The sequence below is a fragment of the Akebia trifoliata genome, chromosome 16 (genome assembly GCF_017979445.1).
Source record: "Akebia trifoliata isolate Shusen 1 chromosome 16, ASM1797944v1, whole genome shotgun sequence".
Classification (NCBI taxonomy): domain Eukaryota; kingdom Viridiplantae; phylum Streptophyta; class Magnoliopsida; order Ranunculales; family Lardizabalaceae; genus Akebia; species Akebia trifoliata.
The window spans coordinates 11,913,087-11,927,463 of NC_141390.1; the positions used below are offsets into that span (position 1 = coordinate 11,913,087).

The 14,377-nt window shown below is 34.3% G+C and overlaps 1 protein-coding gene across 6 annotated transcripts in view; it reads right to left on the reverse strand.

The window, feature by feature from the left end:
* The window catches only part of LOC147382579 (O-fucosyltransferase family protein), a 56,806-nt gene that overhangs the window by 17,810 nt on the left and 24,619 nt on the right, over positions 1-14,377 (reverse strand). For all 6 annotated transcript variants that reach the window (XM_086427354.1, XM_086427355.1, XM_086427357.1 and 3 more), the window contains 2 exons: positions 8,900-9,023; positions 8,531-8,814 (listed from right to left, as the gene is read on the reverse strand). In XM_086427354.1, the coding sequence (XP_086283480.1) occupies positions 8,531-8,814; positions 8,900-9,023 (408 nt within the window). The remainder of the gene's footprint in view (positions 1-8,530; positions 8,815-8,899; positions 9,024-14,377) is intronic.

Genomic DNA, 14,377 nt, shown 5'->3' on the forward strand with positions numbered 1-14,377 from the left:
TAGAAAATATAAATCCTACTAAAACTAGACAATAGAAATAAATCCTACCAGAATTAGAAAATAAAAACAAATCATACTAGAATTAGGAAACTACTTAAGATTCAAACTAGATCTATAGATGTCCAACTGATAACAATAAGAAAGGGGCATTGTTCTAATCACAAATAATGTCTTTCTTCCTTTCTTGGTATAAAGCTATTATTTCCAGATGTATATTTGCTCAAATCTGAAAATGGGTGATCATTTGGCAACCTTGAGGCTAACTAGAAGGTAGTCATATCGTGGGTAAAATCCATAATAACCACCCAAGTTTGATGATTGCAATAGCTAAGATAAATGAGAGAAATTACTTAGAATGGATTGATGTCATGTTATATGTAGGTGAGACTACAGTATGATCCTAATGTGGGGCTCACGCTTCTATGGCTGTACTCATTTGTTGGGATTGTATTTATACCTTATGGTGACATCATTGGTGGATCACCTTTTCATATCTAAGGGTGCATGTAGCACATCAATTTGTGTTACATGTGCCATGGGTTGTTACTGAAAATTCCTCAAATTGATGATTATGGAATCTGATTAAATTAATTTATTCAACTAACCTAATCTAGCAGGTATTCACATATGACAAAAATAAATAAGAAATTCATGCAACCATGACACACCAAATTTTTACGTGGACCACGAGACTCTTCCAAGAAAAACCAAGGGACCTAGTCCAGAACAATCCACTATAGAATTCTAAGTTTACAAAAGTTACCCAAGCACAAGACGATTGACAAACCCGAATCCACAATCTACCAAACCTTGCCTCAACACGCCTTTTATAGTATTCCACAAAACGTTTCTATAGTCTTGATCTCCAACATGATCCAATTCCACGAACCGCACACTCGATTCCATGAGCAACACAAAATAAAATTTAAACTTTGGTTGCGTTGGAATTTCTCAAACACTAATCAATATGAATTGAATGATAGATTTGTGAATTTCACAAGTTTCTTAGAAATCCAAACATAATCTTTTCCTTTCAAAAATCTTTGAGAAAAACTTCTACTTCTCCTTTTAAAGCCTAATGCAAAAGTCCTTTCATAGAAAAAATCCAAGAGTAATTTTTTTGTATGACAAAACATTACGACCGATTGATCGCTTGGGAGGGTCGATCGATCGATTTTTAGCTTTATCTAATCAACCAGTCAAGATAGGCCAATCAATTGGTTTTTAGGCTACATCGATTGATCGGTCAGCGTAGGTCGATTGACCGATTTACAGTAAACCGAATTTTCTTTCCTTTGAAAATTGAAATATTTTGGAATTTTTTGTTTATTTGATGAAAACTTCTAATCACCTATGATTTCAATAAATCTCTAAGTCACTTACCATCCTAAAATGGAATCAAATGGTCTTCAACACGATCATCTTTTACACTTGACTTGGACTTTGAGCTTCAACATGATTCTTCAACCATAAGACAACTAGACTCAACTGATTTTGGAAACAAAATTTTGCCAACAAAATTATAATATAAGTTCCTAACAGTTACCATGTTCAATGTGTTGCCAAGTGCAATGTATTTATTTGGCCAATGTGTTTAGTCAATATTTGCTTTATCGATGTGTACTATATAGCCAGCTATTATTTTCACAAACAGTTTGTTTTGCAACAAACGCAGGTCTCTCCTAGGTGTGGAAAAATTCATTTACGCCATGGTAATGTGATTGTGAACATTTTCAATACTGGGTGCTATGTACTACTGAAGTGAGCAGGGCCATAAAGTGATTGTGGCAAGCTAGGCATCATTAAAAAATTTGTTCCAACTTTGAGGGGCACTGTTGAAGATCTAACCTGTGTGCGAGAAATAAAACTTATATGTAGTGCTTTTGGTATGTTGTGGTTCTAATCGCATATTGCCCATAAGCTACTTTCGTCCATAGTTAGGGCTGTCAACGGATAGTAAAAAATCGGATAGACCTGTATCCGAATTCGAATCCCAAAAATTATTGATATCCGAATTGGAATCCCGATCAGATGTGATACATTAATAATAGAATACGAATCCGATTCACTTGTTGGATATCTAATGATATCCAACTGTTGAAGCAAAGGGTTATATTTTACCAAACCAGAATAAAACCCATGTTCTGAAAATTAAATATCCAGTTTAAGTTCAAAAAAACATGCCTCTTGAACTCAGTCTTCTCCGATTGACGAAAAAATTAACCAAAGTGCCCTGAAATTCAACCCCCATAGTTTTCCCTAAAATCAATCATCTTCAACCTTACTACCACATCTAGAACCTCAAAGAAAGGAAGTGTTTTTGAAGAAGCAAAAAGACGATGAAATTTTTTGTATAAAAATCAATTAGATTTCTACAAAAAGTTCAGGGTAAGTTGAAACAATGGATTGAAAATAAGATTGAATAGGATAAAAAATCTAATATGGAGGTTAAAGAGCTTGAAAACAAAGGGCTTTGATAGAGAAATCAAGGGTTTTTTGGAGTGAGGTTAAACCGTTGAAGATCGGAGAAAGAGCACTTCATTTTCATAGAAAATCTGGTTGACGAGAAAAGAGGGAGAGAGACTTGGGCAGTTTGCCATTGCCGGAGAAGATCCATGTTGCTAACTGCTCAACAGTCGACTAGTTTTGTAAAGGGAGATGCAAATGAAGATACCCAGATGGGTGGAGAAGACTCTAGAGAAATTGTTTTAAAATTTTTAATTAAACAAATAATATTTTTATGGATATAAAACGAATAGGACATTATCGAATCAGATGGACCAATATCTGAAATTCTATTGAATATTTAAAACCATCCAAATTCGAATTCGAATCCGATATTCAAAATTTTCAGATAATATTCAATTTTTCAAATATCGATTCGTATGCTAATTCAGATTTTGAATATCCATTGAAGGGCTTGCTTATCTTCTCTCTTTCTTCCTTCTATTTCTTCTCATTTTATTTGTTTAATAAGTCATAACATGGCATCCATTTAAGTCACTTAATCTAGATGAAGTTTAAAATTAATAAAATCTACAATTTTCACAAAAATTATTAATGATATGAATTCCAATGGGTTACCTCATTATAAATAAATAAACTCATACATCATAGTTCCATGTGCTTTATAACCATGTAGGGTGTAAGCCACTATTTTGGTGAATTTACATGCTTAACTTACATGATCATGAACATTTAAATGTATAAATTTAATATTAAATTTTAATATATGCCACAAAATGTACAAAAAATCTTTTCATTTCCACAAGCCTCAACATGAAATTTAATCGACCATTTCTTTTTATATATTTTTTGGTCAGCTGGTGCACCACTCATTTTGCAAAATATTTCGAAAAAAACAACAAATTACCACTGAAATAATCAAATTTTGAGCAGTGTATTAGAAAGCTTTAGCCTCAAGGCGTGAGCAGTGTTGTCATATGCAATCGCATATGCTATTTTTTATCAATAAATCGCATATGCCATCATGACATATGCGATTTACGGTTTCTGGATCATTATGCCAGCGCATACAAAAGTATGTGATGGCACATTACTCCAATGGGCAAAAGATTTGACTATTGGAGCATTAAGTTTAACTTTTTTTAATATATTTTCTCCTCAAATTCCCTATTGTCTACCTACCCTATTCTTGCATTATTCTAAGTTATTTCTTTTACTCTTTAACTCACATATACTCCCTTTAAGTCTTATTTTTATTATTATTATTTCATAATATTGAGTTTATGCATTCTAACATAAGATCATGATATCAAGTGGTAGTGATTAAACTATTAAAGCAGAGTCCACTTTAATTATCTTGAACTAAAACTTATTAATTAAAGTAGAACCATGGTATCAATTAAGATCATGGTATCAAGTGGAAGTGATTAAACTATTAAAGCGGAGTCCACTTTAATTATCTTGAACTAAAACTTATTAATTAAAGTAGAACCCCCTTCGTATCATGAAATAGATTATACATTATTGATTATTTGGCTTCTTGAATTATTTTATTCTTGTTACTAAATGACTAGATGTATTCAATTTTAGTCCATTTGAAAAATGAAAGGTATCCAAATATATTGTTCTAGGTTTGTTTTTCCTATATTTTTCCTGATTTTTTAAACATTTTTTCCTTTTTTTATTGTTTACTTATTTTTTTGAAATAAAATAGTATTTTGTGCCATATGCACATGGCATTTGTTGGTCACATATGCTATTTGATAACATTGGGCGTGAGGCTTACGCTTCAAGTCTTCCTTTTCAAAATCATCTTTGGCTTAAGTCCAAGGTATGAAGCCTACACCTCAAAGCGAGAAACAATCACCATGCCTCAAGGTTCAAGCCTTTTCAAAATTATCCGAGGCTTAAGCATTAACCCCAATAGGCATAGAAAGGCATAAGCCTCAAGCGTAGAGGCAGAGTATTGTGCTATAGCACATGGTGAATGTGAACTATTGTGTCTTAAGTTGCTATTGTCATAACTAGAATTTGGTATGCAAGGTCCTACAAATATGTAATTTTAAAATAAGGTTGTAATTAATAACCTAAATACACAACCAACAATTCTACAAGATTACACCCCCTATCCCACCTTACAAGAAAATCTGCAAAGAAGATTCCCTTTAACTCCTTATATAATTTACACCAAAAAACAACAACAAAGCCAATGACGACATAACAACATCCTGAGCAGGCAGCTCCTTTCCTTAAAAAATGACAATTTTTCTTCTTCCAAATACACCAACAAATCACAAACGAAGTCAAATCCCACAAAATGCATTTTGAGTTTAGGAAAGAGTTCCACCAGGTCAACCAAGACTTAAATAGGTCGTCAATTGATGGGGGAAGGCATCCCTCCATGCCAAACAACAACAAAAAGTGTGCCCGAATCTAATAAGAAAAGTGGCAATGAAGGAGAACATGATCAACCGCTTCTCCGCTTGCTTTGCAGAGACAACAAAATTTTGAGACAAAACCTCTCTTGATTACTTGGTCCAAAGTCGGAAGCTTCCCATGTAATGTTTAAAAAAAAAATTTTACCAAGTCAACTAAGGTTGACTGAGTCAACCATTGTTGACTCAAGTCAAGTCAATTATTGTTGACTAATCAAACAACTTTGACTAAGTCAAATTGACTAAGATCTTTTTAAGAAATTCTAAAGAATTAGAATTTTTGTAATATCTAGATATTTAAAATATCTAGATTTTTTTTTTTTTAAATACCAAATATGATATTAGCTGATTTTTGTTTGATGTTTCACTTTTTACACAAACAAAGAAGACAAAAGAAAATAAGGAAAGGAAAAGAAAGAGAAAAAAAAAAAAAAAAGATAGGCCCTTACAACTCTTTATAATAGTTTTAGTAATTTAAAAATATATATATTGCTGATTTTATAGTTGTAAAAATAGAATTTGTTTTGTTTTTAAAATAATTCTGATTTAGTAATTTTAAAGCTAAAGTTGTTTTGTAAATTTTTTTAACAACATGCATATACTTTATACATATTTATATTATTATTTTTTTTATGAGTTTAAAGCATGCTAGTAGTTATTGTTTTGTTTAAAAAGAATTATTACATATTTGTAGTTGATTTATACATGTTTTATACGTAATTATATATGCTAAAAACAAAATACAGCAACTATAAAAGTTGCTATTTTTGTATAAAATTGACAACATGTATGCTAGATAGGATAAAAAAAAATGGTTGCTTTATACATACGTTATACGTATTTATACGTGTTAAATATAAAATACAGCAACTATGAAAGTTATTTTTATATAATATTTTACTATGTTTACTTTAATTGAATGCTCAAAGTATTTGTTACTTTATACGTATTTTATACGTATTTTGTACTTGTCAAAAAGAAAATACAGCAACTATATAAGTTGTTTTTACACACAATACATATATTTTGTTCACATTTTTTTTATAAACATACATGATTTTTGAATAAGTTAAACTGGTGGACAGTTTACTTTAATCATTTTAGTGATGGATTTCCAAGAAATGTTTCTAATTAAAAAGTTGGGTAGAAAAGTAATTTATTAAAATAAATATGAGAACGAGTTCTCAATTGAATGTCGTGCTTTTAAAATACCTAATTAGTAAGATGCTTCGGCGTATGCCGTATAAGACATGAAAATGAGAGAAAAGATGAAGTGATGCTTCAGTCATAGACTGTGTAAGACACGAAAGAAAAAAAAAAAAAAAGATGAGACTGTACATTTAAGAGTGGACTGGGTATTTAAAACACGTGTATGTTTTACTTTCATTACGTTTTGAAAAGAAAATAAATACTTATATATAGTATTTTAGTGATTTATTAAAGAGATTGTGAAAACCTATAAAGAATAATATGTTGTGACATTTCCGGAATGATGTGTTATTCTAGGATAACAGTTGCGTTGTTAGAGTTCTTATGTATTATGGGATGCATAAGAACACATCACAACAAGAATTCGGAATTTCTTTTCTATCTTTAATAGAGAACAAGATGTAGATAGTTGTATGATTGATAGAGAATATCGAGAATCACAAGCACGCCAGATTGGCATAGATGAAGATGACTAGTTAATGATCATTAATAGTCTAGAGTAGTCAAGAAACAATGACCTACTTGATTTAGCCCGTTTCTCAAGGCATTAATCAATGGCCAACCTGAGCCAGAAAACAGTTACCCAAATTATGGCAGAGGCTGGCCATAGAATCAGGAACTAACGGTGGGGTTCCACACTGGTGAAGTATTGGAATAATCGTATTTTGACTAAGATATTCACATCAGTCGTGACCCTCTACTCTCTATTATAGTACTTTATTATTTGATGTTATATTATGAACAATTGTTTCTTCAAATTTTTAATTGAGTTTCAATTTCCAACTGAGTTTTATGACATCGGTGTTCAATTATTTTCAATTGTGTTGAATATCAAATATGCATGATTTATGAATTCCTAGAATGTTTAAACTGCACATACGATGCTGTTATTTAGAATTGTAAGATTCCCCTACTGCGTAACTCCCCTGTTACTCACCCCTACGACATCACAAATTTCAAGCGCACCTGGTTTAGGTGATCCTTCCGAGGAGACTCAATACCATGACCTTATAGATGATCAGTCCAAGCTTTCAGGAGTGGAGCATGAGTACTACTAGTAATGAGTCTTAAACTAAAGTTAGGTCTAAGTTTTTTTTTTTTTTTACTTATCAAAAAAAAAAAAAAATTATAAACGTCGTATTATGTCATTACTGTTTTATGTATATATGTCTAGTGTTATGATGTTTGAGGATACGTACCTGTTCTGTTGAGCAATGATCAGGTATGACATATAGTTATATCATTTGTCGTTTACATTTATGTATTGATTATCATGATATGGATTTTATATCATGCCTCGGATTCAACTTGGGAATCATGGGGATTCGGGTTGAGTTTTTGGGGCGTAACATCCCATGAGCAACTGACTAAACTCAACAAACTTATCTATAAGAAGAGCTAAAAAAGAAATTCAATCGACTCAATTAGTTTTTACATTATCTTAATCTTAATTAATTTTCAGCTTTTTGCTTTATTTTCTTCCAAACTATTACTTGTTTATCAATTGAATATATTGACTCACAAGCTTTCGCTACGTCAACCAACTTTTACAAAATGCAACTGATTTTCATTTCTATTTTTCATGTGGTTGTTTATTACAGTTTGACGACTTACAGATGTATATTAATGCCCATTTCATCATTATTTAATGTTACAATAAAGTTCCTTAGCATTTCTATGAATTCTATCAACTCCACAAAATTGTGTTGATTTCCACATTAATCAAAATATTTACATTTCCAAACGGACCGAAATGAACAATGACACTGAGCTTATCGAAGATATAAAAAAAACCATGAACTGAAATTACATTGTTCTTGAAGTATGAATTTTAGATACTTACATCAACAAAGTAGCAAATGGTTGTTTCTTGTAGTATGATGAGTTATCAGTGTGTTTGCATGCTTATTTTAATATGTTCTGGTATTTCAACACTTATTTTCAATGTTTTTCAAATAATATTCCAAATAATGTTTAAAAAAACACAATATTTCCATAGCAATCGAAATATTTCAATTTCTATACAAACCTAAATGTACACCAAAATTGAAATTTAAAACCTCATCCAAGAAAGCAATCCCAAAGAACGATGGAATTCACAATGCATCCAGGATAAAACATGCAAAAACAACCAAAATTATAATTATTTGCATTACCTATAGATAATCAAGAAATGCATGTATATAGTTTTACACTAAAGCCATGGTGTCACCCGATTCCTAGAGTACAGGTTTTCAACTATGTTATTCAGACACTTCAAATGGGCACTTGGATAGTGTGTTTCTATTTTAAGTGTAAATGCTGCATCCAGACTAATATAGGTCTTGTTTCCTTGCCATATCTAGGTAACATTTATTCCACCTGTTACATACACAGAAAGTTCTTTACGGAGATGAAAGGTTGTTAAGATGATAACATACCCGGCAAATGCAAGCATGTCCATTTCAAACCGAAGATGTATTGCCATGAAGTGTCCCTGAGAGCGGAGTTTACTAACTATCGCATTACTCAGCTTCATAATCTGTGGCTTAAACTGAAGGGCGTGATAATTCACTCTGCATCTCAACCTTTGATATTCAGGGTTGTCAACTTCTTCTTCCAAGCGATGTGAAAAAGGAGTGAGGTAAATAGCACCATGTTCCTTCATCTTCTCCAGAGCAAATGTTTGATACCAACTTATATGAGCATCTCTAGGGGGCTTAATCTGAAACCAAAAAAAAAGTAAAGATATTTTGAGAACCTGAAATATTCTGATACTAAAATCCTGGATGAGATCATAATTATCATACCTGGAAAGCTTTCATCTTCTTGACCTTTCCTTTTGCACGAGTTTCAGGAAGGCTTTCCACAATTCGTACATCATATCTTAGTGACTTGATGAAATGCTCGACATTATAAATACCCTTGAAGCCACTGGATGTAGATAGAAGTAATCATTGATTTAGTTTTGTGCAATCCAGTCTCAGGTTGACATCAGATGACAATTCCTATTATGAACAAAGAATGGCTAAATCACTGGTTTTAGTAATTATAATTAATTATGGTCTAAGTTCTTGCATCAATTTTGCACCACAAAGTATCACTACTACATGACTAATTTCATTTCCACCTTTTTCTTGTTTACCAGTCCCAGCTTAGCCTCGGGCACACGGGCCAGTGGGGGAGGGTTGGGGGGTGCTTATATGGGAAGATATGTTATTTGACAACATTCATGTATATGGTCAAAGTCGAAGGGAAAAAAAAAACACTGGAGTGCAACTTTATAAAGCATTGCCATGCTTTTGAGTTATTTAGGCATCTTGGTCTTTGGGGAACATCGTTTCTTCATTCATTCATGTTGATCAAAGTAACGAAGAAGCTATTGTTTCATGGACGACACCTACTAGTGTGCACTAAATTAGAACAGATTGTTACAATCTTTTTTTTTCTTTTCTTTTGGGTTAGTAAGCTGGATTCAAACCCGTGATCTCAGAATTGCATTGCAATATAGCCACCAACTGAACTATGGGGTCTATGCCCAGTTGGTTAAATACTATAAAGCAGATTCTTCCAAAATTCTTTTTTGATAGGTAATTCATCTAAAATTATATATCTTTAATTGCATCCATCAAGGACTGCATGAAGATAGCAAGATTACATCGATACAGTGCACTGAAGAAGCCAAAAAAAATTTTGAAGAAGCCAAAAATGATTTTCCACTTTTTAAATATATAAGTTATTGGAAAATCTGGTGAAGGGTTTCCCGGATCTCAACATGGTTTTTGAGATTTACCTTCATGTATCACACGTAAAGACAGGTGCCTACCAGGGGAGAAGCCAATTGCAATCTGCAGAAGCAATTGAACGACATACACTGGAGGTACTCTACATAAAGTGGACTTAAACTACATATGATACAAAGTTCTATACAATCATCCAAGCTTAGCGGTATTGGTCTTCTCGGTCGCTCCTGATGCTGCATATCTTCATGGAGAGAGCAAGCTGAACTAGGAGAATGCCAAGTGGATTGCAATAGTAGTTCACATAGGCACCAATAGGGAAAGAGTTTTAAGTATGGGAAGAAAGGAAACTTCCTATTCAAGGATGGCTTCCTCTTCAAAGGGAGAATGCCAAGTGGATTGCAATAGTAGTTCACATAGGCACCAATAGGGAAAGAGTTTAAGCAACGGAAGCAAGGAAACTTCCTATTCAAGGATGGCTTCCTCTTCAAAGGGAGTTGGCTCTGCATTCAAAAATACTCTCCATGGGAGATCTTAGTTATGGAGCTTTATGGTGAGGATTTAGGAGGCCTTCAGGAGTAAAGACAGTATCATCAGTGGAAGACACATACTACATGCAAAAGAAACAAGATGTGACTCAATATGATGAAAAATGCTGCATTTCTCATGTTGCCTAGGGCCAGACAAATGCCACGAGGGAGTATTAACCATAGATTTTTGTAGGCCTCCACTGAACTCAATGTGGTGTACAGATTCTTGAACAGTTGTTAAGTTCTTCCAAACAGTTCGTCTTGTCACCCACAAGAAAATCATAGATGATGCAGATGTTGAATATTGATGTTTCAAGGCAATTGTGAAGCAACACAGTGTACCCAAACATATTGCCTCAATTTTATAGAAGCTTTCTAAATACTTTGTGGTACTTAGGCAGTTTTTCAACTCCATTAGATTCTCTAATGAGAAGAAGGGTCATAACAGGATCACCAATAGTATGAGAGATTTCGAGGACTTCAGTTAATAGGGTAACCCCAACAAACTTCCCTTTGGCAGGAAGAAAAGGGAGGGGGGGGGGAGGGGGGGCATGTCCCTTTGTTATTAGGTTCAGGAGGCATAAAATGCGACCCCTCTTTTAATGATGAAGAGAGAGGACTCGAGTGGGTTTCCAAAAATAATCAAAATCAAAATCCTGAAAGAAGTCGCCTCTACTGATGAAAGGATGAAGACTCTAGCTTGTACTTATAAGAAGGATGTAAAAGGATCGGGATTTGGAAGTAGTTAGCGGTTGAGGTTGAATAAGGTTAGGGTTGTTTTGAAGGGTTTATCATAGGATTTTGAATACACCCTTTGGGAGGATAGTATTATTGGAATTTTCCACATAGTTTTATCAGTACAGTGAAAATGATGCAGGACAGTGCAAACTAACCTAGAATGACGAATCTAACATCTCGAATAAATTACCAAGACCAAATAAAAGCATAAAATAAGCTGAATGTACCATAGAATACAATATCAAATAGACAATTAAATTAGAGAGTTACTATTGCCACACCAACTTTTACTAACACCACATCAATTGTGTGCAATTCTTTGGTGATTTACATAGGTATTAGTGTGGCATTAGTAAAAGTTGGTGTGGCAATATCAACTCTCTCAAAATAAGTTACAATCCTACAAGGCTATTCCCAAACATTAAAGTGAAGGATCCTAAGAAAGAACTTTCAATCTAATTTAGGGTTTTTTTTTTTAATCAGTAAAGATAATTTTATTGAGAGAAGAGAAACAACATGGGGGGTCGAAGGGACCAACCCAAAAACAAAGAGAAGAAACAAGGAAAAGAAAAAGCAAACAACAACGGCAAAACAAAACAAAAACTCTCACGCCAGCGAGCAAACCCTATCCCAAGGATTCAAGAACAGGTTTTACGTTCAAAAGGTTTTATTGTCCCTTGTGACAGATTTCAAGATAGCCAATTAGGTATGCAAATAAAGGTTTAGGATGGATTCAATCAAAGGTTCCAATAGGTATTTGGCAAATAAAACAGAAAAATAAGTGAAGAAGAAGAAAGAAGAGTAGATGAAGTAGAAGAAGAAATGATTATCTTGAAATCACTCCAAAGCTTTTTGGCACCACACCAAATATTCCAATCACTGGAGAAGTTCTCAAAAGAGAACCTTAACTTTTTTATTCAATAGCTTCTTATTCAAACAATGAAATAATAATGCATTTATAAGATTCCAAAAAGTAAAAAAGACCAAAACCCTTACCCTATTTCAACCATTAAAATAATCAAGGACCAAGATTAAAACATGACTCAAGTAATCCCAAGTAATTATTAGAAATAATGTAGTTAGCTTATTTAATTCTATGTAAGGGCATTTATGTCTATTCATACTATGTAAGGGCATTTATGTCTATTTACCTTTCAGGTTTTATATATATCTATCAAACTCTCATTAATGAGACTTGAAAATTACTTTTCTAAAATTCTTCTTGATATCAAAGCCATAGAGGACGTCCCAAACTCTCTTTGGGTTCTTCTCTTCGATTCCTCTTAAGACCTTGAATCCATTCTCTTCTCCTCCTCCTTCTTCTCCTCCATTCCCAACATCTCCAGATCTTGAGACCTAATAACCTAGTCGAAGCTTCGTTAAAAGGTTTCCCCCTTCGAGAGCTTCTTTTATTTTCCTGATTCTTTTATCACATGTTGCGATAGGATTCTTTTCTTATTTTCTTCACATGCTGCAATTCTACGCTGTGTATTTTTCTACCCTCTGATAGGGTCCTTTTGTTCTACCCTTACTATCCTACAAAACTTTTTTGGAGACCTACAGCAACCATAGGGTGCTGTTTTTTGGACCTGCGACAACAGCAGCTTACTTTTTTTGGACCTGCGACAACAACAGGTTGCTGATTTTTTGACCTGCGACAACAGTGACAATAGTGGATTGCTGTTTTTTGGATCTACAACAACAGCAGATTACTGTTTTTTGGACTTGAACAGCAATAACTTGATGCTCTGGACTTGCAGTAACAGCATATGTGTTGTGTGGGTGCCCAACGACAACAGTAACAACAACAAATTTCATTTTTTTTGTGACCTACGACAGCAGCAGATTTTTTTCTAACCCTCGGCAACATCCCACAACAACAATGACATCACATCAAGAAACCAAAGACTCCAACATCAGTCTTGGAACAAACCTCTTAGCCCAACGCATTAGATGGTCAGAACTTCCAATCTTAGTCTCGATCAATTAGACTTTATTTGGGGAGTAGAGGAAAATTTGGATGGCTTTTGGGCACCATTAATAAGCCACCTCTTACTGATCCAAAAATTGAACAATGGAAAATTGACAATTGCACTATCCTTGGATGGATCTTTAACTATATAGAGCAACATATCTACACCATGTTCATGTATCATGAGACAGTCTCTTCATTGTGGTCAGCCCTCACTCAGACATATGTGCATGCTCAGAATAATTCAAGGATCTACGAATTTTATCAAGATATCACCTAAGCTACCCAAGTGACTCAAAGTGTAGCTGATTACTTTGCATTCCTTCAGTCTCGTTTAGAGGAGCTCTCACTATGAGTCTATGTCCAAGTTTTCTGCAAAGGCAACCCGGTATGTGGTTACAAGAATTGCTCGACATCAAACATACCAATTCCTCATGGGTTTACATCCCAAGTTTGAGGCACTTCGGACCCAGATCCTTAACACCACCCCATTACCTTCTTTATTTGAGATATTTGCGACCAATGATAGTAATGAGCGTCGTCGTCGTGTAGTTCCCTCTCAGACACAAGCTCCTGGTATCATCTCTGCTCCAGCTAGATCAAATGTCTTTAACAGCCAATTCGGATTTTTCTAACTCTCATACTCAAGGATCTGGGAATAGAGGTCGTAGTCATGGTAAAGGAAGTGACCATACTTGCAGCCATTATTGGAAGACTGGCCATAAGAAGGCCCACTGCTTCCAGCTCTATCCTTATCTGTTGCGATCACCTGTCGCTCCTTTGGGACAATATGTTCCCCGCGCTACAGTTCTGAAGTCATCATCTATTCCTCCTACTAATACTTCTGCTCCCATTGGCACTATTGTTGCTATTGTACGGGATCAGATCCATGCTCATATTCACTCATCCTCGACTGTGACATCAATTACTACGCCTCCAGGTACATCTTCTGCATTCCATGTTAATCAGTTTGGCTCTGCTCTTCTGACTTGGAAAATTGATTTCGATGCCTCTGATCATATAACCGGTGAGTCTAGCCATTTTACTTCTTCTATTTTACCTGCTACCTATAAGGAGGTTCACCTTGTTGACGGGTCTCTTACTCCTATCCTCAACAAGGGTATCATCCCCTCATCTTCTGGTTTTTCATTTGGCTATGTGCTTCATGTTCTTAATCTATCTCTTAATCTTTTTGTCTGTGAGTAGTATTACCAAATCTCTAAACTGCTCCACAACCTTTTTTCCTACTCACTGTACTTTTCAAGACTTGACTTCGAGGAAGATTTTTGGCAAGGGGTATGAGAGAGA